Source organism: Sciurus vulgaris (assembly GCF_902686455.1).
Source record: "Sciurus vulgaris genome assembly, chromosome: 10".
Lineage (NCBI taxonomy): Eukaryota > Metazoa > Chordata > Mammalia > Rodentia > Sciuridae > Sciurus > Sciurus vulgaris.
In genome coordinates this window covers 46,723,726-46,750,860 of record NC_136470.1, presented here as the reverse complement: position 1 = coordinate 46,750,860, position 27,135 = coordinate 46,723,726, and the positions used below count along the sequence as shown (strand labels likewise).

General features: G+C 39.9%; 2 protein-coding genes across 3 annotated transcripts in view; one reads left to right on the top strand and one right to left on the bottom strand.

The window, feature by feature from the left end:
- RIOX2 (ribosomal oxygenase 2) lies at nt 1-25,687 on the top strand. Its single transcript, XM_079100545.1, has 9 exons — nt 1-464; nt 5,509-5,628; nt 6,752-6,880; nt 10,350-10,453; nt 13,775-13,877; nt 14,580-14,751; nt 16,398-16,486; nt 24,016-24,102; nt 24,555-25,687. Exons 1-9 carry the CDS (start codon nt 33-35, stop codon nt 24,711-24,713), a joined length of 1,395 nt encoding a protein of 464 aa, XP_078956671.1. The 5' UTR covers nt 1-32; the 3' UTR covers nt 24,714-25,687.
- The window catches only part of CRYBG3 (crystallin beta-gamma domain containing 3), a 107,453-nt gene continuing 105,216 nt past the window's right edge, over nt 24,899-27,135 (bottom strand). For both annotated transcript variants that reach the window (XM_079100531.1, XM_079100532.1), the window contains one exon: nt 24,899-26,581. In XM_079100531.1, the coding sequence (XP_078956657.1) occupies nt 26,493-26,581 (89 nt within the window). In that variant the 3' untranslated portion in view covers nt 24,899-26,492. The remainder of the gene's footprint in view (nt 26,582-27,135) is intronic.

The window sequence follows — 27,135 nt, the reverse complement described above, 5'->3', positions numbered from 1 at the left end:
GTTTGCATTCCCTTCCTGCTTGAAGACAGACAATGCCAAAGAAAGCGAAGCCTGCAGGGAACGGGGAGGAAGAGAGTCCTGTCCCCTCTAAGCAGGGGAAGGCAGAGGCAGCTGGTGGTCCTTCCATCTTAAACTTTGAGAGCCCCAGTGGTCTCTTTGAAAGTTTGATTTCACCCATCAAGGCAGAGACTTTTTTCCAGGAATTCTGGGAGCAGAAGCCCCTTCTCATTCAGAGGGATGACCCTGCACTGGCAACATACTACCAGTCCCTGTTCAGGCTGACAGATCTGAAGAGTCTGTGCAGCCAGGGTATATACTATGGAAGAGATGTGAATGTCTGTCGGTGTGTCCATGGGAAGAAAAAGGTTTTAAATAAAGACGGAAAAGCACACTTCCTTCAGCTGAGAAAAGATTTTGATCAGAAAAGGGCAACAATTCAATTTCACCAACCTCAGAGATTTAAGGTAACAAGTTTCCCTGTTGCAGGTCTTCATACTTGACCACACATCAGCTCATAGGTGAATATGGTGAGCCTCCTGCCATTTGGGGAAGGGGTAGCACCTAGTTGGTCGTTAAATGCATTCCAGCTCTGAAGAGTCTATGTTATCTTTTGGCTAAAATGTTAGAATCTACAGTAACTAAGTGTGGACATGGTTGAGTATTATTGAGCTGCAAAAGCTAAATTCTGTTGAGAGTTTGTAAAGTTATTAAAGTAACATTACACCTTCGGGATCATGTTCTGTGGACTGATTTGTGTTTTTGTATATTGTAAGGATTTCTGTGTGGTTTGTTCTATTACTACAGTTTAATGCATGATAGCATCAGGGTGCTATTTTTCTTGAAATTGCCTCCCTTTACTTCCTACATCATTCTAAGAAGAGGCTTCAGAGCTGGGACCTGATCATATACAGATGTATGTCTAAGAAAGAGTCTTCTCTCCCTTATTGACAGCTGAACTGGTGACATTAAAGGTTGGGGTCCTGAAACTTCTCCTAGGGAGACAGTCATAAGTGGGGGATAACTCTGATTCAAATTTGTTCTGTAATCAGTGATTGACATTTGGGAAATAATTTGCCACCTCTATACTCACATCCTGCATTTATAAAATGCAGATTTATGATGAGGTAATCTGCTTTTTTAGAGATGTAAGACCTTTTCATGACAGCCCCAAATCGTGGAGGGTCTCATCTGAGTTTTAGATACTATCATTCCCATTGGGAAACCCCTGTGCAGCCAGTGGTGGGATGCAAATGGCAGCGTGGGAGGAGAAAGTGGGGTTTGGGAGATTCCGTATTGAGGAGGGTGGGATTCTCTCTGTGTTATGGTTTCTGGGACTCTGCCATCAGTTACCAATACTATTTCTTATAGTTTAACTCAGGAGTGGTTTGTTAGATCCCATTACGTTTCCTCTAGTGAGTGCCCTTCCTTTTCTTGTCTAAAGGGTCTTGAACCTATTTATATTCTGGATGAAGTACATGTGCTCTTAGAGTCTTCAGGACAAGTTCTGATTTTAATTGTTACATCTCAGGCAATCTTAAAATGTTGAAATGTCCCCATAACGCCAGCCTATTGGCTCTAATCCCCCAGGAGGAATTTATAAATATTTTCCCAAACAAAGTAATGATTTGAATTTAGAAAATCATTTAGTAATGATTTGAATTTAGCATACTTAAAATGCTTCTCTTTAAGCTAGTTCTTGACTCTGACTAGGAGTAGCATTTTTTAAGAGTGGTTTTTAGAAACCTAAAAACTATGAATATAAGTAATTCAATGAAATTGATTGCATATAATTTGGTAATAAATCAGAAATTTATCATTTGACCCATGTGTGGTGTCCTCTGTGGCTTTCATTTCTGTACTATGGAACCATAGCCCTCAGGGCTTTTCTCTGCTTGTCTATTTAAGCCTCGCATACCCTTCTAGGGTTCCCAGTGGTCAAGAACCTGTTTCCTTTGCCCCATTTACTCTCTTCTTTGGTTGGGTTTAATTATAGAAAGGATGAGCTTCCTCAGCCCAAATCCAGCCTTCATGCTAGACTAGAAGTTTTTGGCTTTTCCCCTATTTCTACCACCAGTACTTTTTTAAAAAATTTATTTATTTTGACTCATTGTACACAAATGGGGTACAACTGTTGTTTCTCTGATAGTACACGAATACAGTCACACCACTTGTGTGATCATACATGTACATAGGGTAATGATGTTTGTCTCATTCTGTTATTTTTCCTTCCCCCACTCCCACCCCATCCCTCTTTTTCCTCTATGCAGTCCATCCTTCCTCCATTCTTGCCTTCTTCCCACCCCCCCATAATGAATCATCATCCACTTACCAGAGAGATCATTCAGCCTTTGGTTTTTGGGGATTGACTTATCACACTTGGCATGATATTCTCCAACTTCATCCATTTATCTGCAAATGCCATAATTTAATTCTTCTTTGTGGCTGAGTAATATTCCATTGTGTATATATACCACAGTTTCTTTATCCATTCATCAATTGAAGGGCATTTAGGTTGGTTCCACAATCTTGCTGTTGTGAATTGAGCAGCTATGAACACTGATGTGGTGCATCACTGTAGTATGCTGATTTTAAGTCCTTTGGGTATAGGCCAAGGAGAGGGATAGCAAAAGCTATAGGGACTCACCTTCTTACATAGAAGCTGAGTTCTAAATTCTGTGTTATAAGGAAGTTTAGTGTGTGCGTGTGTGTTTAGGAATGAGCCTGTGACATCAGAAAAGAAAAGTGCAGGGCTGGGACTATAGCTCAGTGGTAGAGCGCTTTCCTAGCATGTGTGAGGCACTGGGTTCAATCCTCAGCACTGCATGAAAATAAATTTTAAAAATAAAGGTTTAAAAAATAAAAAAGAGAAGTCCAGAGGTGGTTTATACTGGTTAGGTTGAGAGGGTGTTAGCCTGAACAGTTAGCCCATTGTTTATTGAGTCTCCTCTGTCTAAGTCTTATTAATCTAGATATTCTGAATACTTTCCATAGCTATTCTGAATTAGTCTGGTGTTTCTGATTCCACATTTAAGTCATTTTCCTGCTAGACTTTGAAAAATATGTGTGTTGAAAGTAGTAGAACTTATGAACATTTAGCCTTTCTTCAGGTATATGAGCGGAATTCTGGTCTGAGCCATGGCATTCTGTTTTGGTTCTGTGGAGATTCACATTTGGGAATTGGAGAGAGGTCAGTGGAGGACGATGTACCCAGATGGGAGAGAAATCTCCACCACCCCTCTCGCTTATCTTCCTGTCCTCAGCATCTTTGTGCACAGTAGGAGTCTGTGGTATACAGGACACAGGGGCCTGCCTTGGGCTGCAGTCAGTGTTGGTGGTGTAACACCTGTATACTGCTTTGTAGTTCAAATGGATTTTGAGATGAGTTGGGGTGTTAGTAGCTTTGCCTTACAAAGAAATCAGTCACCTCGCTTCTAACTACAATTGAACTCCTCCTTTTAGTAGATCACTGTTGGCAGATTCAGAAGCTGAAAGTCTAAGAAAAACAGAAAAACTGTACAATTGATAGCATTTGCAGTAACCTTTAAGAAGAAGAAACATGTTTACATCAGTTGCACACCTGAATGATCTTGAATGATACTTGAGTTGGGAAACAGAGTTGCCCATTTGGTCCTGAAAGACCTCTCAGGACATCGGGAAAGGAAGAGAAAATCTCTGGTTTCTTAGTGGTTCCAGTTACTATACAAACATAATTACAAAGCCAGGTCCTATTGGCCTCTCCCTGAAGTAAATTAGGTTCATTGGTAGCTCTGTAAACTCTTCTGAGCTATTCAGAGGCCATTAAATTACCATTAAGTTATTTTCCTGTGTCAGGGAGAACCTTTCAGATCTAAAATAAAGAAACCCAGTGGTCTATATAAAGATGTCTCCCAACGCTTTGTTGTTGTTGTTGTTGTTAATAATGCTAACCCATTTCATCCCACTTGGTATTTTTAATACTATCGATCTCTTTCAGTCCAGTGGTAGAATTGACTCTCAAGTTGCAGTTGATATATATGCTCAGTCAATATCTGAAAATGTTGTAATATCTTCTACGTGCCAGGCACTATACATTTGTATGATTAAAACTTTAGTCTCTTTAGTGTAGGTGACTCATCTTTTCTTCATTTACCTTAAAGGCATGGATTGTGGAGCTGATCTGCCTGAATTTGAATCCTGACTCCATCATTTAATAGTTGTGTGTCTGTTACCTCAATTTCCTCATGTGTAAACTGGAGATAATGGTAGTAACTGCCTTATGAGACCAGGTGGTTGTGAGGGCTATACAATGAATATGTATTAAAGCACTTAGAGGCTCTGCCTGGCCCATAGGAAGTGCTGATATCTATATGGCCTAATTGTTGCCTCCCTGTCTTGGGCCCCCTCTCTCTCTCTCTCTCTCTCTCTCTCTCTCTCTCTCTCTCTCTCTCTCTCTCTCTCTCTCTCTCTCAGACACACACACACACACACACACACACACACACACACACACACACAGGAAAACAGAACTCCTATCTAGGCACATCAGTCGGCCTTATGCCTGAAGAGTTCATTAGTGGCTAGAGAGAGGGAACATTGCTCAGGCTGGTTCTTAATTCATTTGTCTGTGACCTTTTCCTAGGTTGTCATTTCTGCTTCCATTGCTTTAAATAATCATTTTGTGTAGGCAGTTCCCAAATGTAAATCTCCAGCCCTTACCTCCTGCCAAAACTTCAAACTTACTTAAAAACATTTCAACACTGAGGGGAGGGGAGTGGTCTTAGCATTCCACATTTAACCTTTCTGGTGAGGAGCTCTTTTTTTTTCCCTCCTGAAAATTTGTTTTTTAGTAAGCCTTTCTTGTCTTGGTGAATGGAACTGGGAGCTTATTGCTCAGGTCAAAAACCCAGGGTTTTTTTTTTTCCCCCCATGTGCCTTTATCCACCAGCATGTCCTGTCAGTTCTACTTCCAGAGTTCCTCTTGGCTTTTCAAAGTCTCTATCAAAAGTCTTATCAAAGTCTCTATCCCTCTTTTGCCATCCTGCTCATATTTCATCTGCTGCTATCTCAGTAGCTTCCAGTATGTGTCTTGCATTTGTATGATCTGTTTTCCACCCAAGAGCCAGAGTGAGCTTTTAAAAATGTCAATTGGAGCATGTCATTCTCCTGCTTAAAATCCTTCATGACTCCCAGTCACTGCCTTGCCAGTCTTATTTGCTCTCTTATTTTCTTTTCTTTTTTTTTTTAATTTATTTTTATTGTAAACAAATGGGATCCATGTTATTTCTCTGTTTGTACATGGAGTAAAGGCGTACCATTTGTGTAATCATACATTTACATAGGGCAATGTTGTTTGATTCATTCTGCTCTCTTCTTTTCAATAGTGCTAGAAGGGAAGATTCTTGAGGGCCCTTTCACTGGTTAATTGTCTACCTATGATAATTGTAAAGGGAAGACTCCCTAAGTGAACAAAAACATTTGTTTCCTCTTATTTCTAATCTGTTTTTCACCCACCACCCCTTTTCTTTAAAGGATGAGCTTTGGCGGATCCAGGAGAAGCTGGAATGTTACTTTGGCTCGTTGGTTGGCTCCAATGTGTACATAACCCCCGGAGGATCTCAGGGCCTACCTCCCCACTATGATGATGTCGAGGTGAGAGAAGCACATTGTCCAGTGTGGGGAAGAGTGAGCTGTTGACAGCATGGTTGTTAGGTTGCTCTTGGAGTCATTAGGGTGTGATTTGATTCACATTACTCTCTAAGTCTGCAGGACCATGTTTGTGACTGTTCTTTATAGTCACTCTCTGGAGATCTTGAACTCATCTAAATGTTGGGCCAAAACAAATCCCTCTAAATTGATTTCCTGCTCCTCTCAAAGGGAGAGATTGTTTCCAACCCTACTAATAAAAGAACATCACATTCATCCTTTTGAAACAAGGAATTTACTGAATTCTATAGAAAGGTAATTAGCCTTTTCTTTAATTTCACAAGTTATGGTCTTTAATATAATGAGATCACACATACTCTTTGCATCTGCTCTCATTTTCTTTCTTTTTTTTTTTTTTTTCAGTAGCTGCCAAAAATATGTATATATTTTCCATGTATAGAAAACTTGGGACAGCCTGAATGAAGGTCATGATTTAATTTAAGCACTGGCACCTTAACAAATGTTGATTTCACTGTTGTATGGTTTCCAAAAAGTTAACTGACTTAGGTTAACTTTTTATTTTTGTGAAAATATGAGGTATGTGAACACAGAGGTAACAGTAAAAAGTCCTTTTTTCCCCTTCTGAGACCAAGTTGATGGTACATTTTCCAAAAGTGTTTTATTTCTATTCTTAATAGAGCATTAAAGTATCTTTGGCTGAATAAAACAATAAAAAAAAATTTCCTGTTTGCCAAGGCCCTTTTCAAATATTTTAGGCATTCCATAATAGCTGAAACTTGGCTTTTCCTTCTGAGGTTATGGGCTTTCAGATGTCTGATAGAAGATTTAAAGGAGTGAGAGTGTTGATATTCAGAATTGACAATGCTCTAGTGAGTGAAAAAAATGAATATCTGTTCAGTATCAGGATTCACCATGACCTGTTTTAAAAAACTAAAACTGGTAGTGGCCATTTTTATCGTGTGAAGTGACATGCATTTCAGATTCTTTCTTTTTTATCTGAAATTTAGGATTTGTCTAAGCGCTTTCAAAGAACTAATATTCTGAAAGACTTTGCCTGTTAGTTGTCAGGAAACTCTCTGACCTCCCGGGTGTGTGTGGCTTTCTGTAGGTTTTCATCCTGCAGCTGGAGGGAGAGAAGCACTGGCGCCTTTACTCACCCACAGTGGCCCTGGCACGTGAGTACAGCGTGGAGGCTGAGGCCAGGATTGGCACTCCAACACATGAATTCACGTTGAAGGTACGGAGTGACCATATGGGCACCTCTGTGAGCTGGCTGTCTCTGTTGCTAAGACAAGTTGAGGTGTGAGGTTTAGAGCTTGTGTTACCATCCCTGTGGGAGAGTGTCCTTGGGACTCAGAGGTAGGCTGGCTCTCCTTGCAGCTGAGCCAGCTCAGGCAACTTCTGAAGTCGTCTTGGGGGTTCGCACTTGGAGAAGTGAGCTGAGGATAAGGATGTATTACATTAATTTCTCAAATAACCTATCACCATATATGATCCGAATTAACAGAAATAAAGTTAATTCAGTGTACCACTAACTTCTCCAGGAAAAAAAATGGAAGATTTGGCCTTGGGCAGTTTCTCTACATCTAAGACAGCAGTTGGCATGCATTGTAAATTGCTTAGGCAAAGCACAGCCAGGAATCCTTTCAGTTTTATGGTTGCAAAAACTCGAATGTGACATTCCTCCTGATTATACAGCAGACTACTTCGGCACTCCCTTTCTTTCCCCTACATATAGTTACTGGAAAAATAGTAATTAACGAAGGTTCTTGAGGATTCTTCCTCCAGGGAGCCAGGTGGGTTTATCATGTGCATTGGCATCTTTCTGCTGAGAAAAAATCTGTCTTTGAGCAGTTAGTGTGGATAGGAACATAGCCAATACCCAGCAGGAGAGGTTGTTGAGAAAAAACCTGAAAGTATAAGAAGGCTTCATAATTAAACTTTATACCCTTTCTTAGAAAACGCTATTTTAATTTCCTTTAGTGGCAATTAAACAATGGTTAGTGGCAGTTAAACAATTCAAGCCAGAGATGTTTGCAAAAGAATATATTGCAATGGAATTATTTGCATATAGTTATTGTTTTTGCATTTCTTGCATCTTGAAGTTATAATTAATGTAGAATTCTTGTCAATGCCTTATGTCTGCTTCTGGATTTTAAGATCTTTGCCTGCTTACATGCCAAGAACTGGGGGAAGCAGTCTATAATATAGGGACCTATATTGTAGTTGTACTTAAATAAATCAACAACAATAAAGGTAACCTTGGTTTTATATGTCTTTAGTCAGCAGTTACTAAACTGTGGTCCATGGGCCAAACATCTGGCATACTGCTTGTTTTTCATAAATAGAATTTACTAGCACAAAGCCACACCCATTCCTAAAGTATGTCTGTGACTGCTTGCATTACAGTCTATTAGTTACCACAGAAAACACGTGGCCTCAAGACAAAAATACTATACAGAAAGAGTTTGCCCATGCCTGCTCTTGGTAAGGTACATTTAGTAGACTCTTGATTGATTGTATTTAAGCTAGAGACTAAGCCATCTGGGGTCTTTGAGGCCAAGGCTGAGTTGCTCAAGCTGATAGCCTGGCTCTTTGTCCTGCTGAAGAAAGTCAGGCTTCATAGTGGTCTTCAAGTGGGAGGATGTGAATTCTCTGTACTGTTGCCATGGGACTTGGAGGAGGAGATCGAACAGATGCCCATTAAACACTCAGTGAACACTGTTCATTAACGGAAGCTCTGAGACTCCTGAGAGAAGAAAGACAGCATTCCGAGGTACACTGTTTTGAAGTGTGTATAGGCACCTACATGTGAAGTTTTAATCAGTGTACCTCTTCAAATGAAATCTTGTGTAATTGCCCAAACAAAAGCTGGGTCACTCTGATTGGGAGAGGTATGTGGAAGATACTATGAGAGTCTTGAAGCCCTTATCACCCTTTTCCCCCACTATTCCAGTGCTAGCCAGTACAATACCTCTGCCAAACCAGGAGTTTCAGGGTGAAGACAGCCCCCATAGCAAAAATAACCACCCTGTGTTTGGGGGTCTGACAGAGCTGGGTTTGAATTCAGATGTTGTCACTTAACCTGTGTACTTGGAGAAATTATTTAAGCCTTTTCTTCTTAATTAAAATGGAGATCATAACATTTACCATGCAAGCTGTGAAGATTGAAGGATGACATCACATGGATGAGATGTGTAAGAATGTATTGGTGTAATAATTATTTCAATAACACATATTTATTATAGTTCTGGAGGCCAGAAGTCTAAAAGTGGTCTCCACTGTGTTGGCAGAATCACATTCCTTCTGGAGGCTCTCAGGAGATCCGCTTCCTTGCCTTTTCCAGTGAGGGCTGGAGAGCCTTGATCAAATGTTTGTGGAATGAATGTCATGTATACGTACGTCACTCAGGAGACACTCAGTAAATGGTGGTTTTAAGTATCAGTAAAATATTTATTTACCTGAAGTACTGTCGGCCTGGTGAGAATTTAAAACAAATAAGCAACCAAAAAATATATATAAATATATATTGTCTTTTGCTTTGAGGAAAATCTTTAAAATTCTTTTAAAGGTGCTATTTCTTGAGGTCTGTCTCTAGGGCTCCTGGACTTATCTATTGAGCTGGATTGCTTCCCTTACTTACAGAGAGGAGATGAATGGCTCTCAAGATTCCTTCTCTAGGCAATTAGTGAATGTAGGTTCAATGAGATTAGGGAGGAGGTAGCTCAGGGAAGGAGTAATTGGGGAAGAATATTTCTGTCTGCTGGTTTGGGAAAAGGGATAGAATGGAGCAGGTGTATCTGCCCAAGAAGATAGTCTTTCATTATGTCTAGTTTGTAAGTTCAAACAAGGTTTTTTTTTCCTAACATTTTCTGAATCCATGTTGTATGCTCGGTGCTTTGCAAAGTTGGGCTTTGGGGAGTGTAGAATGGGTAATTGACCCTTCCTGGAAGAGCTCAAAAATTGTAGGGTGGCAATGTGGCAGCCAAGATGTGTAATACAGGCACATACCCATCATTACCCTGTGATCTTTGAAAACTGCATCTCCTTAATTGTGTGGAGTATGGGGATGTTACCCCCATTCTAGTAAAAGAGAAACTGAAGCTTAGAGAAGGTAAGTGAATTACCCTGGTCACCAGCCCATAAACGGAAGCATCGGTATGACAAGCCCCACTCTTAACCAGGAGGGAGGGGAGTATGCTCCCCAGGAACACCTTCCTGGATCCCAGAATCAGGCAGGGTAGTTTGGGGTATATCTGGTGTCATCTTAAGAATAAATACAGTGAACCTAGGCTTAAAAGTTTCTTGTGGATTGTGGGTCAGAGTGATGAGCTCATGGACACAGTGAAGCCAGACACCACATCCCAGATAGAGAATGTCCCATGAAGCAGTGGATCTGAATGGAGAACTGAAGCTCAATGCCTGTATTTATCTCTTTAAAACAAAGAGGACTAGCTTGGCTTGGTGGCGCACACCTATAATACCAGCAGCTTGGGAGGCTGCAATGGTAGAATCACAAGTTTAAAACCAGCCTCAGCAACTTAGCGAGGTCCTAAGCAACTCAGCATAACCCTGTCTTTAAATACAAAAAAGCACTGGGGATATGGCTCACAGTTAAGTGCCCCTGGGTTAAATCCTGGTACCAAAAGAAGAGGATTGAGAAGTATAGCTTTTATTAACTCTTCCACCTTTTCTTTCTCCTTTAGCCAGGTGATTTGTTGTACTTCCCCAGAGGGACTATTCATCAGGCGGACACTCCTCCAGGGCTGGCCCACTCTACTCATGTGACCATCAGCACCTACCAGAACAAGTAAATGCTCTACCCTCAGCCTAGCATCCCAGGAAGTTCTGAGTTATGGCCCAAGTAGCCACATTCAGGAGGGACCCGAGGGAGCTGGCCACATCCTCTTGTTTCTGTCTCCTTGCTGACTCATATTCCTTTGATGTCCCATGTGTGTGATCAGCCCTTTGGACTTGTTCCTAGGAACATCATGGATCTTACTCTGTATAGAATACTGGGAATTGCCTGAATAAAGGGTTCCATAGTTTGAAAAGAAAAAGCCTGTAGCTATTGGTTTTTCAGTGTGTTAGTGATGCCAGGCTGGGCTTATAATCTCAAGTGTCTCTCTCTTCCTCCCCTCTCTTTCTCCCTCTCCATCCCTGCCACTTTTAAAAAATTACTGTGGCAAAATATATATAGCATAAAATATGCCATTTTGAACTATGTCTAAATGTAGAGTTTGTTGGCATTAGATTTACACAGCCATTACCACTGTCTGTTTTCAAAACATTTCCAAGGTTCCCACCAAAAATTCTGGAACCTTTGAAACCTCTTGTTTTCTTAAGAGTTCCAGTTTTTATAGTTCATGAAATTTAAGTAGGAAAGGCAGTCTGGAACAGTAGGAACTAAAAGCACATGAGATAAAAATAGATCCACTTAAGGGCTGGGAATGTAGCTCAGTTGGTAGAGAGCTTGTCTCACAAGCACAAGGCCCTGGGTTCAATCCCCAGCACCATTAAGAAAAAAAAAAAAAAAGGATCTGCTTCAAACCATGACAGGAATTAGTTCATTTATTTAGCAGGCATGCACTATTCCTGCCAGTTGTCAGGAATGCAAACATTACATTTTGATGGGCTTTGAGGAAGCGGACACTTTGGAAGTGGTGGCAGGATCAGGGGATGGATGTGTAAGTAGTTGCCAAACAGTGTGATAAATTCTGTCTCAGGTTTGCAGATACCCTTGGAACATAGAGGAGTTCACTTGGCTAAGCTGGGGTGTCAGGGAAGATTTTAGAAATGAGTTGACACCAACCCTAAGTGAGTCCTGAAGTGTGAATAAGTAAGGGTGAGTCAGAAGGTCAGGGTAGGAGAGAACATTCTAGGTCCAAGGGATAGTATGATCCTCTCCTATGTTCAAAGCCATAACTTGCAAAACTATTAAGCATACCTCTACTTCTTTGACTTTTCAGTATGAGATACCCCTATGCTTACGCGCCTTACTGGAGGAACTGGCTGGAATTGGGTCTAGGTTAAGAACTAACCCACAAGTCTTTGCCCACAAGTAGAAGGTCCAAGCTTTATTAGGCTTCTATTCAGAAAAAATGCCTTTGTCAGGCTGGGGATATAGCTCAGTTGGTAGAGTACTTGCCTCATATGCACACGGCCCTGGGTTCAATCCCCAGCACCAAAAAAAAAAAAAAAAAAAAGGCCTTTGTCACTGTGCCTATTTAGGTTTCTTGAAGTGTGAGGAACAGGAAGTCTGAGTCCAGCTCACAGGAGCAGAGCAATTGAGAGAGTGAGTCACAGAGCCTGTGGAAGGGCCCTGCCACAGTCTGGAACCGGAAGTTCATTCTGGGTCTAGAGCAGCTCTGGACTTTAGCAACCAATTGTTTTGCCCCATGAACATCCATCCATCTTCTTGTACCCCTTCATTAATGTTACTCTGTTACCCACTTGCTCCTGAATTCTCTCTGCTTCTCTTTCATTTCTTTTATTGTCACCATCTGGTTTTCTAGTCATTGCTTTTTGCTCCCTCCCTTTCTTTCCTCAGCTTTGTGTACTCACAATATTGTCTTATTACATGCTGTCATCAGTTACTTCTGACTTCCCTCTGTATCACTGAACCTATTTGCTTCTGCTGTTAAGTACTTGACTCACTCTGTTTCCCAATCCCGAGAGTGAAGATCTGGTAGGCTACCTTGGATCCCATCTCACCCTTATCCAGTCACCTGAAAGTGGGGAGAACTTTATAAGTTACAGAGGTTGCTGTTCATGGCTGTGGTTGGGCACCACAACTGATGTGTCTAGACTAGACTATGACTTGTGTCTTGTGTAACTCAAAGACCTTTGCTGAGCCTGGGCTCAGTCAGCTCCTGTAGGAAGGTGAAGATTTGGGGCCTCATCTTAACACCTCTCATGGCAACACTGTTGGAACATTTGGGGCCTGCTATATGGGGCAACAGCAGGTTAACTTGGCTGTTTTATCAAAGTGAACCCCTTAAGAGGTATTATTCCTGAATTTTGGAAAGTCCTGAGATTTATCCTAACTTTATTTAGAGAACAGAGCACTATTTAACTGCTATTGAATTCCTCTGAGTTGTTGCTGTATGATTTTCACCTATAAGGGTGCAAAGGAAGTATGTATTTTATGTTGCTGCATGTGTCCTACAGTTGAAGTTCAATTAAAAGATGTGGCCTTGAGTCAGAAAGCAGGGAGACCACCAGGTAGTGGATACCTTCGGGAAAGTACGTCTCAAGTGGCTTTTGTCCTAATTTGCCACTTTATCAGGAGGGGAGCATGAAAGTGTTAATTTTCCTTACTGAGTGAGAAGCAAAAGTCATACTGTGAATTTCCATTTTGCACATAGCCAGCAATTTGAAATCTGCTGGTAACACAGGAAAATTTTAAACATGCTAAGAAATGTTTAAAGAGGGCAACCCCACAGAGAGCATTTCATACACTGGCACATGGTTAAGAATGAGCCAATTTTAACTACCCCAGAGAAAGCAAATTAGAAAGCAAGTAATTGAGCACTGATGCTTATCCCAAGATGTTATTTTTGACCATGGACTTCTACATCAACCCCAGTAAAACCACTGGTAGAAATCAATTCTTTTGAAATAGTTGTTGGTGGATATTTTACTAAGGAACAGGTTCCCTTAAGTGCAGTGGAAAATGTGACATTTCACTTTTCAGACTAATTACATAGTCTGGAGATCTTGCTATTACCCTAAATATATTTCTGTTGGATTTATTGCATAAAAGATACTTTTTCTAGGTCCCATGAATTAAATTTCCTACAAAGCTCCTCACAGATACTTGTGTTAAAACTTCCCTTGAACTTCTTATGACAGTATCTGATTCATTTTCTGGTATCTTTTAGAAAAATCATGAAGCTAGCTTAGCTTTCTGCTTAACTTCCCAAGTGAGTGCCTGCAGAGAGAGAAGCAGCATGATCAGTGAAGATCTTAGGTTTTTATGTTGAGTAACATCAAAATAATTGAATTCAGAAGGCCTGGGCTGGGAGGTTGGAACCCCACTTGTACTTTTTGGTTTTATTAGTAATGGGTATTTTGCATATATTTGTATGTATTCACTGGCTTTTATTCTTTTTCGTGTTATGTGTTCTAGTTCATGGGGAGATTTCCTTTTGGACACTATTTCAGGGCTTGTGTTTGATACTGCAAAGGAAGATGTAGCATTACGGACTGGAATACCCCGGCAGCTGCTCATGGTAAGAGTAAAAAAAGGCAGGTAGAAATGAAGGTGGCAGCCTCAGCCCAGGCCAGCTGAAGCCCTATCTTATGGGGATCCAGGATGAGCCACGCTCTTCTGCTGCGCTGGCCTACTGAGCTGTATGATTTACAGAAAGAAGGGATACCAACCAGAGATCATGGGTGTTGCATAAACAGCTCTTCTTTATTTTACAGTGATAGTAGCAGGCATTGTGGAATGCAGGTTGAATAAATCAGCCAGGAGAATTGTATATTAGGCATGCATCAGACTACAAGTTAAAGAAGAAACCTGCAGGCATTCCTGTCCATTTTTGCATTTTGAAACAGGAGTACAGTTTGGTTCGTTTTGAGAAGATCACTGAATAAGAGCAGGGTGGAGCAAATGTTACATTCACTGTCTTAGGATAGTGACTTGCTTTTCAAAGGCAGGGCCAGACTGCTCTCTATGTCCAAGATTCCTCTTTCCAGGCAAAATCCTGAAAATGGTTCTTTTTTATAAAATAGTAGTCGCATAAGATGAACAAGTTGCAAAGAAGTAATAGGTTAATGTTCTTAAGAGCCCTGGTTATTCATGTCCCCTCTTGAAATGATACAGAATCATGTCTGCAGTGTGTGTAGGTTCAGCATACTACCGTGGAGACTGGGACCTGGGCAGTAAATTCTGCTTGGGTTCCAGCCAACACCCACTTCTGTGTTTTTAGCAGGTGGAAACCACAACAGTTGCAACAAGAAGATTAAGTGGCTTTTTGAGGACGCTTGCAGACCGGCTGGAAGGCACCAAAGAACTACTTTCATCAGACATGAAGAAAGATTTTGTTATGCACAGACTACCCCCTTACTACATGGGAGATGGAACAGAGCTGTTGACACCAGGTGGAGCTTTCTGTTTTCTTCTAGGTGGGTGGGACTAGGAGGGGATATTTGAGGCTTTCCTGGCCAGGCTCCTTTTTGAGCAGATGGAAGTATTAATGTGGACCTAAATCCATTCTTAGTATATAGTGCTTAACTAAATGTGCTGCACTCATTAGTTAGCATCCTGGACCTCACAAGTCATTTGCAAAGAACTCACATTAGAGCATGCTGGAAAATAAGAGCCCTGTCTTTGGGTGAGGAATATGTATACTTATGGGTACTCTGCTACTTAAAATCTTCAAGAAGTTTCAAGAACTTGAACACTGAAATAACCTTGTTGGAATTAAGGCAATGACAGGTAAAATGTTGTCATCATCAGGTGAAATACAAGCTGAAGGTTATCACTGACCTTCTTCAAGTCCCAGGTGACTAATCTATGATAGGTTTAGCCTGCAAGTGACAGTGCCCTCTGGATAGATGATGTCAGTATCTTTTAGGAGAGGCCACAGAGAACACACTCTTGAACCCAAAGTTGTATTTATTCACTTGTTGCAAAAGAGAAGACTGCACACTATTGGAAGGGCATGAGGAAGGACTCAGGGATGTGGGTCTGAGCTCAGTGATTTTGGAGAACACTCAAGGAAGCAGGGCATTGCTCTGGATTGATGCTGTCAGGAAGACGGATTCCAAATCCTGTCTGATGGGTAGGAGTAACACAGTGTTACCACAGGTCAGCAGCAGCACTGGTGGTTTGGACAGTATTCTTAGTTTTGCCTGAGTTCAGATACAGGTCTAGAATGTTTTTGTCTTGATCTTTCCTGGTTAGGGTGGTCCTGTCTGACACTGTTGCTCTGTAAAAGGCCTTGTCAGCTGCCAGGCTGGCTCACAGGCTGCTTCTCTTTCTCAGTGTTGAGTGAGAGGTATATTTTTACTAATTTTTATAAGTGTTATCACCAGGTGAGAACCACTGAAATATACAATGCTTTGAAGGAAGTTTAGAGATTTTTATTGTACCCATTCAAACCAAGTATTTTACCAGCAGTGTTTTAATCTTTAGCAGAACAGAATTTGCTCAGTCCCAGCTTATGACCCACTATGTTTTCCCTAATGGTTTCCTTGTCTTAGCTGTTCTAGTCCATAAAGTTATACCTCCTTAAGACTCTCCCCACCCAGAAGACCCTGTAAGGTCTATCAGTTGTAGTGGCTGCTTTTTCACTAAGTTAAATCCACTTTAGAAAAGAGTGGCTATTTTTTCTTTGAACTTTATTAGATAGCTTTTATTGGACACTATACTTGACCTACTTAGACTTCCAGGGTCACATAGCTAAGAATTGGTGGGGTGATACAATTTGAACTCAGGCAGTCCCTTGTGTAGACAAAGCTCATAGAGGACAGAAACTGGAGAAATAAGTGCAGATGGCAGTATGTCCCAGTCTACTGCTGTAGCTATCATGTTTTGATTGCATTATTTTTACCTGTTGAATGTACTCATTAACATTTATCTAACTGTATGTCTGTTTTAACAATAAAGATGAGCTCCATAGGTGGTAAACTCATATGTATTCACCCGCAGACCATTAGTTTCCTAAATAGTTGTACCTTTGAAAGCAAGTTCGAATGGCTGGTTTCCTTTTTTCAAGGCTGGATTTCTCTTTGGTGTTTTCCAGGTGGAAAGTTACCAAGGTTGGACAGCGTAGTGAGTCTGCAATTTAAAGATCACATCATCCTCACAGTAGGGCCAGATCAGGATCAATCTGTGAGTATCCAAGGAAGATTTCCTTTATTCCCAGTGTGTTTCCACCGCAGGGCTCAGCTATTCAAAGGAACATTGGTTCCTGCTCTTATCCTTCAGGAATCCATCTGTGTGCAGTTTAATAACCATTACTCTGGTCAGATAATGCCCAAAGTTTACTGTTCCAAATTTTCCTGCAAGTTGGATATTTGAGGGCTTCCCCTCATCCCGTCCTTCATTTCTCTCATGTGAACGTGTCTGGTCTTGGCTTCCCATCCTAATGCAGGCCATGTTCTTGAGAACCCCTGCTTTAGTCCCTATCTGATCATTTGCAGTGCATACGTTCTTTTTTTGGGTGGTTTTGTTAATATTTTTTTCTCAACCTATAATCCCATAGATCACAAAGAACAAAGTCTACATTCTGTAACCTTGCCATGTAGCCCGTGATTCCCAAAACTGGCTGACTGTGGAATGAGCAAGAAAGCTTTTTTTTTTTTTTTTTTTTAATTTATTTTTATTGTAAACAAATGAGATACATGTTGTTTCAGTTTGTACATGGAGTAACGGCATACCATTTGCATATTCATATATTTAGATAGAGTAATGATGTTTGATTCCGTTATTTTTTTCCTTCCCCCCCCACCCCTCCCACCTCTCTTTTCCCTCTATACAGTCCCTCCTTCCTCCATTCTTGTCCCCCTCCCACCCCCCATTAAGTGTCATCATCCGCTTATCAGTGAGATCATTCCTCTTTTGGATTTTTGAGATTGGCTTATCTCACTTAACATGATATTCTCTAATTTCACCCATTTGCCTGCAAATGCCATAATTTTATTATTCTTTATAGCTGAGTAATATTCCATTGTATATATATACCACAGTTTCTTTATCCATTCATCAATTGAAGGGCATTTAGGTTGGTTCCATAGTCTGGCTATTGTGAATTGAGCTGCTATGAACATTGATGTGGCTGTATCTCTGTAGTGTGCTGATTTTAAGTCCTTTGGGTATAGGCCGAGGAATGGGATAGCTGGGTCAAATGGTAGGTCCATTCCAAGTTTTCTAAGGAATCTCCACACTGCTTTCCAGAGTGGCTGCACTAATTTGCAACCCCACCAGCAATGTATGAGTGTACCTTTTTCCCCACATCCTCACCAACACCTATTGTTGCTTGTATTCTTGATAATCGCCATTCTAATCGGGGTGAGATGAAATCTTAGGGTAGTTTTGATTTGCATTTCTCTTATTACTAAAGATTTTGAACATTTTTTCATAAACCTGTTGATTGCTTATACATCTTCTTCTGTGAAGTGTCTGTTCATTTCCTTAGCCCATTTGTTGATTGGGTTATTTATATTCTTGGTGTAGAGTGTTTTGAGTTCTTTATAGATTCTGGAAATTAGTGCTCTATCTGAAGTATGAGTGGCAAAGATATTCTCCCACTCTGTAGGCTCTCTCTTCGTATTGCTGATAGTTTCCTTTGCTGAGAGAAAGTTATTTAGTTTGAATCTACCCCAGTATTGATTCTTGCTTTTATTTCTTGTGCTATGGGAGTCCTGTTAAGGAAGTCTGATCCTAAACCAACAAGGTGAAGATTTGGACCTACTTTTTCTTCTATAAGATGCAGGGTCTCTGGTCTGATTTCAAGGTCCTTGATCCATTGTGAGTTGAGTTTTGTGCAGGGTGAGAGATAGGGGTTTAGTTTCATTCTGTTGCATATGGATTTCCAGTTTTCCCAGCACCATTTGTTGAAGAGGCTATCTTTTCTCCATTGCATATTTTTGGCACCTTTGTCTAGTATGAGAAAATTGTATTTATTTGGGTTTGTGTCCGTGTTCTCTATTCTGTACCATTGATCTACCTGTCTATTTTGGTGCCAATACCACGCTGTTTTTGTTACTATTGTTTTGTAGTATAGTTGAAGTTCTGGTATTGCGATACCCCGTTTCATTCTTCCTGCTAAGGATTGCTTTAGCTATTCTGGGTTTCTTATTCTTCCAGATGAATTTCATGATTGCGTGCTCTATTTCTGTGAGGTACGTCATTGGGATTTTAATTGGAATTGCATTGAATCTGTATAGCACTTTTGGCAGTATGGCCATTTTGACAATATTAATTCTGCCTATCCAAGAACATGGGAGATCTTTCCATCTTCTAAGGTCTTCCTTAATTTCTTTCTTCAGTGTTTTGTAGTTTTCATTGTAGAGATCTTTTACCTCTTTGGTTAGATTGATACCCAAGTATTTTATTTTTTTTGAGGCTATTGCAAATGGAGTTGTTTTCCTCATTTCCCTTTCAGCTTTTTCATCGCTTGCGTATAAAAATGCTGTAGATTTATGCGTGTTGATTAAAACCTGCTATTTTTCTGAATTCATTGATGAGGTCTAGAAGTTTTCTGGAGGAGCTTTTGGATCCTCTAAATATAGAATCATATCATCCGCAAATAGTGACAGCTTAACTTCCTCTTTTCCTATTCGTATCCCTTTAATTTCTTTAGTCTGCCTAATTGCTCTGGCTAGAGTTTCGAGGACAGTGTTGAATAGAAGTGGTGAAAGAGGACATCCCTGTCTTTAAAGGGAATGGTTTCAGTTTTTCTCCATTAAGAATGATGTTGGCCATGGGCTTAGCATAAATAGCCTTTACAATGTTCAGGTATGTTCCTTCTATCCCTATTTTTTCTAGTGTTTTGAGCATGAAGGGGTGTTGTATTTTGTCAAATGCTTTTTCTGCGTCAATTGAAATAACCATATGATTCTTATCCTTAAGTCTATTGATATGATGGATTACGTTTATTGATTTACAAATGTTGAACCATTCTTGCATTCCAGGAATGAACCCCACTTGATCATGGTGCACAATTTTCTTAATATGTTTTTGGATATGGTTTGCCAATATTTTGTTAAGGATCTTTGCATCTATATTCATCAAGGATATTGGTCTAAAATTTTCTTTCCTTGATGTGTCTTTTCCTGGTTTGGTTATGAGGGTGATATTAGCTTCATAGAATGAGTTTGGTAGGGTACCCTCCTTTTCTATTTCCTGGAATACTTTGAGAAGTATTGGAATGAGTTCTTCTTTGAAGGTCTTGTAGAACTCAGCTGAGAATCCATCTGGTCCTGGGCTTTTCTTGGATGGTAGATTTTTAATGGCTTCTTCTATTTCATTGCTTGATATTGATCTGTTTAAATCATTTATGTCCTCCGGGTTCAGTTTGGGAGGAGCATATATCTCTAGAAATTTGTCAGTGTCTTCGGTACTTTCTATTTTGTTGGAATACAGATTTTCAAAGTAGCTTCTCATTATGTTCTGTATCTCAGTGGTGTCTGTCGTGATATTTCCTTTTGCGTCATGCATTTTAGTAATTTGAGTCTTCTCTCTCCTTGTCTTTGTTAGTGTGGCTAAGGGTTTATCTACTTTGTTTACTTTCTCAAAGAACCAACTTTTTGTTATGTCAATTTTTTGAATAGTTTCTTTTGTTTCAATTTCATTGATTTCAGCTCTGATTTTAATTATTTCCTGTCTTCTACTACTTTTGTTGTTATTCTGTTCTTCTTTTTCTAGGGTTTTGAGCTGTAGTGTTAGGTCATTTAATTGTTGACTTTTCATTCTATTCTGGAATGCGCTCCATGCAATGAATTTTCCTCTTAGTACCACTTTCATAGTGTCCCAGAGATTTTGATATGTTGTATCATCATTCTCATTGACCTCTAAGAATTTTTAAATCTCCTCCCTGATGTTTTTTGTTATCCATGTTTCATTCAATAGCATATTATTTAGTCTCCAAGTGTTGGAGTAATTTCCTTTTTTTTTTACTTTGTCATTGATTTCTACTCTCAGTCCATTATGATCTGATAGAACACAAGGCAGTATCTCTATTTTTTTGCATTTCCTAAGGGCTGCTTTGTGGCACAACATATGGTCTATTTTCGAGAAGGTTCCATGTGCTGCTGAGAAGAAAGTGAATCCGCTCATTGATGGATGGAATATTCTATATATGTCTATTAAGACTGGGTTATTGATTGTGTTATTGAGTTCTATGGTTTCTTTGGTTGGATTTTGTTTGGAAGATCTATCTAGTGGTGACAGCGGTGTGTTAAAGTCACCCAGAATTATTGTGTTGTGGTCTGTGTGATTCTTGAAATTGAGAAGGATTTGTTTGATGTACAGGGATGCACCATTGTTTGGGGCATAAATTTACTATCATTATGTCTTCCTGATTTATGGTTCCCTTAAGCAGTATGAAATGTCCTTCTTTATCCCTTCTGACTAACTTTGGCTTGAAGTCCACTTTATCTGATATAAGGATGGAAACCCCCGCTTTTTTACTGAGTCCATGTGTGTGCTAGGTTTTTTCCCATCCTTTCACCTTTAGTCTGTGGATGTCTTTTTCTATGAGATGAGTCTCTTGCAGGCAGCATATTGTTGGGTCTTTCTTTTTAATCCATTCTGCCAGTCTATGTCTTCTGATTGATGAGTTTAGGCCATTAACGTTCAGGGTTATTATTGAGAAATGATTTGTATTCCCAGTCATTTGGCCTATTTTTGGTTTTTAAGTTGGATTGGTTTCTCCTTTGAGTGGTTTTTCTCTAAGGTAGTTCCTCCCTTTGCTGATCTCCATTGTTGTTTTTCATTTCCTCCTCATGGAATATTTTGTTGAGAATATTCTGTGGTGCAGGCTTTCTATTGGTAAATTCTTTTAACTTTTGTTTATCATGGAAGGATTTTATTTCATCTTCAAATCTGAAGGTTAGTTTTGCAGGCTATAGGATTCTTGGTTGGCAACCATGTTCTTTCAGAGCTTGAAATATGTTGGTCCAGGCCCTTCTAGCTTTTAGAGTCTGGGTTGAGAAGTCGGCTGCTATCCGTATTGGTCTCCCCCTATATGTAATCTGATCATTTTATCTCACAGCCTTCAAAATCCTATCTTTATTTTGAATGTTAGGCATTTTCATTATAATGTGCCTTGGTGTGGATCTGTTGTGATTCTGTGCATTTGGTCTTCTGTAAGCCTCTTGTATTTGATTTTCCATTTCATTCTTCAGGTTTGGGAAATTTTCTGATATTATTTCATTGAATAGGTTGTTCATTCCTTTAGTTTGTATCTCTGTGCCTTCCTCAATCCCAATAATTCTTAAATTTGGTCTTTTCATGATGTCCCATAGTTCTTGGAGAGTCTGTTCATGATTTCTTACCATCTTCTCTGTTTGGGCGACTTTATTTTCAAGATTAAATATTTTGTCTTCATTGTCTGAGGTTCTGTCTTCCAAGTGGTCTAGTCTGTTGGTGATGCTTTCCATCGAGTTTTTTATTTGGTTTATTGTCTCCTTCATTTCAAGGATTTCCGTTTGGTTTTTTTTGAGAATCTCTATCTCTTTGTTGAAGTGATCTTTTGCTTCCTGCATGTGCTCTTTCAGCTTATTGGTATTATCATTCATTGCCTGCATTTGCTCTCTTATCTCATCCTTTGCTTCGCGAATCATCTTAATCATGTATAATCTGAAGTCCTTTTCTGACATTTCTTCTAACATACTGTCTTTGGATTCTATTACTATAGAATCTAGATTTGTTTGGATCATTTTCTTCCCTTGTTTTTTCATGTTGTTCATGTATCTTCCCTCTAGCGCTGCAGATCTGGGGTATTGCAGATTTCCCCCTATAGGCTTATAGTGGCCCTATAGGTTTCCAAAATCCTTTCTTTAAGGGGAGATCAATATTAGCAGGGCCCAAATCAGACACTATGCAATCCTAGACTAAATAGCCCCTGACAGTGAGCTTCAAGCCTCCAGCAGGCGTCTCAGGATGGGATTTGCCCCACCCGAAGATCAGAGCTACAGCTTCCAGGATTATCCAAGATGGCTGCTCTGGCTTCCAAATATGTTGGCAAATGGGGAGCTACAGCTCAGGGGTGGACGTGGTCAGATGGAGGTCCTGGAGACAGGATGCAGTTGGTCCGGCAGTGGTCCTGGAGGTTGGGTGTGTTTTGTATGGTTGTGGGATCCTGGAGGTCGGGTGCAATCAGTTGGTCTGGGTTCCCGGTGATAGGGCGCCGTCAGTTGGTCTGGGGGTCCTGGCAGCAGGGAGCAGTCAGTTGATGTGAGGGCCCCAGAGGCAGGGAGTGATCGGTCAGGCTGAGGGATCCTGGAGACGGGACTCAGTCAGTCCGGCCAGGGATCCTAACAGGGCCTGGCTGTTGTCTCAAAATGGCGGCAGCCACGTGTAATCAAACCTGCAGGTACTGTAACAGTGAACTTCCAGGCAGCAGCAGGCAGCTGGTTCTCCACTGACGATCTGCGGTCAGTCTGCTGGCAGTTGTCGGACGATCGGGAGGTGAACCTCGAGCATTGGGTGATAGATAGGCGTAAGGCAGGCAATGGACAGGCGAGAGACAGGCAAATGGCAGATGATAGATGCCTGACAGTGAGCAATCTGCTCTCAACAAAGGCGTCGATATGTTGGCAGACTGCAGGTGATCACAGCAGACAAATGGGGTAAAGAGCAGGGGATCGATAAGCAGCAAAAACTGCCTCACCGAGAAACAGATATCCTCTGCTTGAATCCGGTGTTGCGGAGCAACAAGGAACGCAGCCTCCCTCTAGTCCGCCATCTTGGATCTCCTAGAAAGCTTTTAAAAATTAAAATTCCTGGGCTTCCTGTGGTCTGGGTTAGAACCTCTGCATTTATGGTTTCTTAAAGCTTCCTATACAATACTAAGGACCTTGGGGATTGTCCCATACCCCTGTTCTTACTCAGCTCATTTGGAAGGTGCCCCATGAATGATTGAGGAGGAATTTACATGTCTCCTAATCGTTTTGTACCAGCCATCAGGGCCAGACCTGGAGGGGCTGACATAATAAAACCTCAAAAATACACTATTATAAAAAGTCTAGTTATTTTGATAACCAATTAATTTGAGATGATGTGCAACAAAGAATGAGAAAAGGTTTCAGGAGACAGTAGAGATCATTTGGGAGGCTATCACAATTCAAGTCTCATTTTTCTATAAATTGCAGTTAAGCCAGGCCTGTGGCACATGCCTGTGAGCCCAGAGGCTCAGGAGGCTGAGACAGGAGGATCTTGAGTACAGTGTCAGCCTCAGCAAAAGCAAGGCACTAAGAAATTCAGTGAGACCCTGTCTCTAAATAAAATACAAAATGGGGCTGGAGATGTGGCTCAGTGGTTGAGTGCCTCTGAGTTCAATCCTTGATACCCATCCCCCCCAAAAAAATAAATAAATAAAAATAAATTACCAGCTTGAATTTTTTGTAATTTTTTTTTCTGGATGCAAAGAGAGTGTAGATATAATTAATATAACTCAAGTTCCTGAAGATGCTATCTTTTAAAATAATGACTTTTAAGTTCCCATTAATGAATTATACAGTGTGTATATGTCTACACATATAGCTTTTTGCCCAAAGGATTCCTTACAGATTCAAAGTAATTTCATTTGCGCACCAAGGCTTTAAGACTTTTCTTGGTGTTGACTTACCAGAAAATCCTTCTAGTATTAAAGCCCTCAATATTTTGTTGATGACTTACCATTTTTTTCTTTAAAGGATGAAGCTCAAGAAAAGATGGTTTACATCTATCATTCTCTCAAGAACAGGAGAGAAATACACATGATGGGAAATGAGGAAATAGAGGTTTGTTCCAACTGCAGATGTCTGCTGTGATTTGGGTGGTAGCTGGGAAGAAATCAATTATTTTTTATTTATATGTAATGTGCTTTCTATGGCTGCAGTGTGGACTTACTACTTGATATGATTGACAGAGATCTTGATATGATTGATATGGTTAAGTCAGACAATTCTGTGATACAGACCAGTTTTTAAACATACTAGCTGAAACCTGTAGCCTTATAGGAAAAGTAAAATAAATGTAAGGCATTTTAAATGATTAATACCACTACTTAATTTACAATGATTTTCATTCTGATTTAAATGAAAATCAGCAATTTTTGTGACTTCTCTAATTACATCTGATGTAAAGAGCTTATCTGAAGTTTTGAAGCGTATCAAAACTAACAATGTAAGGTTTATATGAAAATGCAACTTCAGTTAACTAACTTTTTTAAATTAAACTTATCCTTTTTTAGTCTCATGGACTTCGTTTCCCTTTTTCACATGTGGATGCACTGAAGCAAATTTGGAACAGTTCAGCAATTTCCGTCAAGGACCTGAAGCTTACTACGGATGAGGAAAAGGAAAGCCTGGTATTATCCCTCTGGACAGAATGTTTACTCCAAGTAATCTAATGCTGTTATGTAATCAAATACCTGTTATTTTTTATATATATATATATTTTTTTTTTTTTTTTTTTTTATGGGATGTTGGTAGGAGAAAAATGTCAACTGTCCTTATTTACCAACCCTAATCAATATATGGGAACATGGAAGGGGGGAAACAAAAAAACCCAAAACAAAAACCAAATTACAAGATATCCCAGAATGTGACAAAACTGTATTTTTGACAAGTTTATTTAATCCAGTGTGGTAGAAAAGGCACAACTCCAAAAAAGTATCATGTAGAACTAAATGTTATTAACCTTTGTTCTTTGGAAGTAACAACTTCTTTAAAATTGTTCTAGAGCCAAGAAGGCGCTTTAAAACTATTAACATGAAAAATTTTAAGTTGTTTTTTTACAATGGAAATATACATACCTTGGTGTATACACAAGCCCCCCCGTCAAAATAAAGTTATCCCTGTAGCATAAGTCTCATTAAATAATACAGCCAAACCCATGAGAGGCACTCAATATCTGTCACCATAAAGGAGTTTTTTAGATGCTGCTTAAAGGATGACAAGAGCCTGAGACTGAAGGGGAAAAAATATTTACATGGGAACACCAAGTCTATAAAAATACTCAATATAGTGGGTCTTTGAGTTTAAACTATTGCTATTTTTACATTCTAAAGTGCATATAGTTGATATCTTTAAAAATATCACTAGAGAATTTAATCTTTCTATATAAAAATAGAGTATTTTTCTGCTTTCTGGCAAAAGTTGGGAATAAAGGAAACAATTGTCTCAAGGAAAGTTTAAATCCAACTTGGGAGGGAAAATGCTTGTGAATTGTGTGGTTAAAGGTGGTAATGATTACTGGAAACTAAATAAAAAATTATTTCCTGATTTTGCTTTAATATAAGCTATTTAAAATGGGAGTGAAAATGAGTAGAGAAACAACTGCACCTTTACTTGAAAAGTAAATTTGGACGTGTAGAGTTTTATTTCAGGCAGACAAAAGTGACATACTCTTTATGAACACTTCTCCTTAAGGGCGAATCAGGCAAAATCCAGGGCAAGGTCTCAGCACCAAGACAGGTGACCACTGTTTCAGTGCTAAAGTGTGAGGTTGGCACTCTAAGGTTATGTGCTTTTTCAGTTTGAAAGACGGAGCAAAGAATGGCCACAGAGAATATACCAGTCCTGGTGCCTTTTGCCTAACAAAGCTGAGGTCCCTCCATGGAGCCAGTTAAAAATATTTAAATACTCATGGGATGTTTCTGTTATAAAAGCTTCAATATAGAAATTTGAAGGCTTATTTACACACAGCAGCAGCAGCTTAATAGGAAGGCTTTTTAAATACATTTTCAGATGTTGCTAAAATTATTCATCTTTTTGCAGAAGTATGTTTATTTTCCTGTGCTTTGCAATCACACAGGTGTCCAATAGGATATTAATAGCTAATACAGGTGACAGCATCACCAACATCCTATAATGGGCTATCAGGAATAGCATTCATGTTTGGTAGATAGGAAAGAAAATATAGACTTCAGGAAACTTGCTTACCACAACTGGAATCCATCAGGAATAAAACCTTTCCCAGAAATCATATTTTCTTCATAGGAACACTGAGAAACTGGCAACAATATTTTGAGCTTTTGCACGCTGAAAGAACATCAGCCTTGGTGCCTGAGGAAAAGTTCATTCTGCACAGCAGTCCAGTAGAGCGGACACAGTAGCTTCCTTTCCACATGCATACGTCAGTGAGGGAGGTGAGGTTCCTTTGCTCCTTCTAGGGATGGTGTTGATTCTCACAGTATTTCAATGTCCCATTTCTGTGTTTCTTCTCCCTCCAGGGGCTGATTTACAATGACATGAGTCTTGTCACAATAGTTTCCTCCTGAAATAGAAATTCCGAAAGAAAAGATTATTTGTTCACACAGGTGCTTAGCCGTTTCACAATTTTCTCAAGCTTTTGTTCAGCCCACTGCTTAAGTAGATGAGTATGTCATTTACATAGTGGTCTGAAGTGGAAAACAGAGGTTGAACAGGCACAGCCATTATTCACCTCAAATTGGACCATATTATGACTCACACTAAAAAATTAAGAGGCATAATACATGACCGTAGAAGCAGTGTGCCCTAACAATGCCACGCTTCAGAGCAAAATGCTCTGAGAGAACTCTGGCTGGGTGTCAGGTACTGTGTTTTTGTTTCCACATCAACAGAAGCTGTGACTAAAGCCAATTAAAGCAATAGCCATGAGAAATATGGCCAAGACCTTGCTGAATTAAAAAACAAGGTTAACTGATATCTACCTAGATTTTAACTGAAGACTAAAGGACCGTGGTGACTCAGGACAAGAAATTAGAGATGTTTCTTTCCAAGAAACAGGTGACATTATGATTTATGAAGCTTCAATTGAGAATGGTTCCCAGAGTTTACAAAAATCAC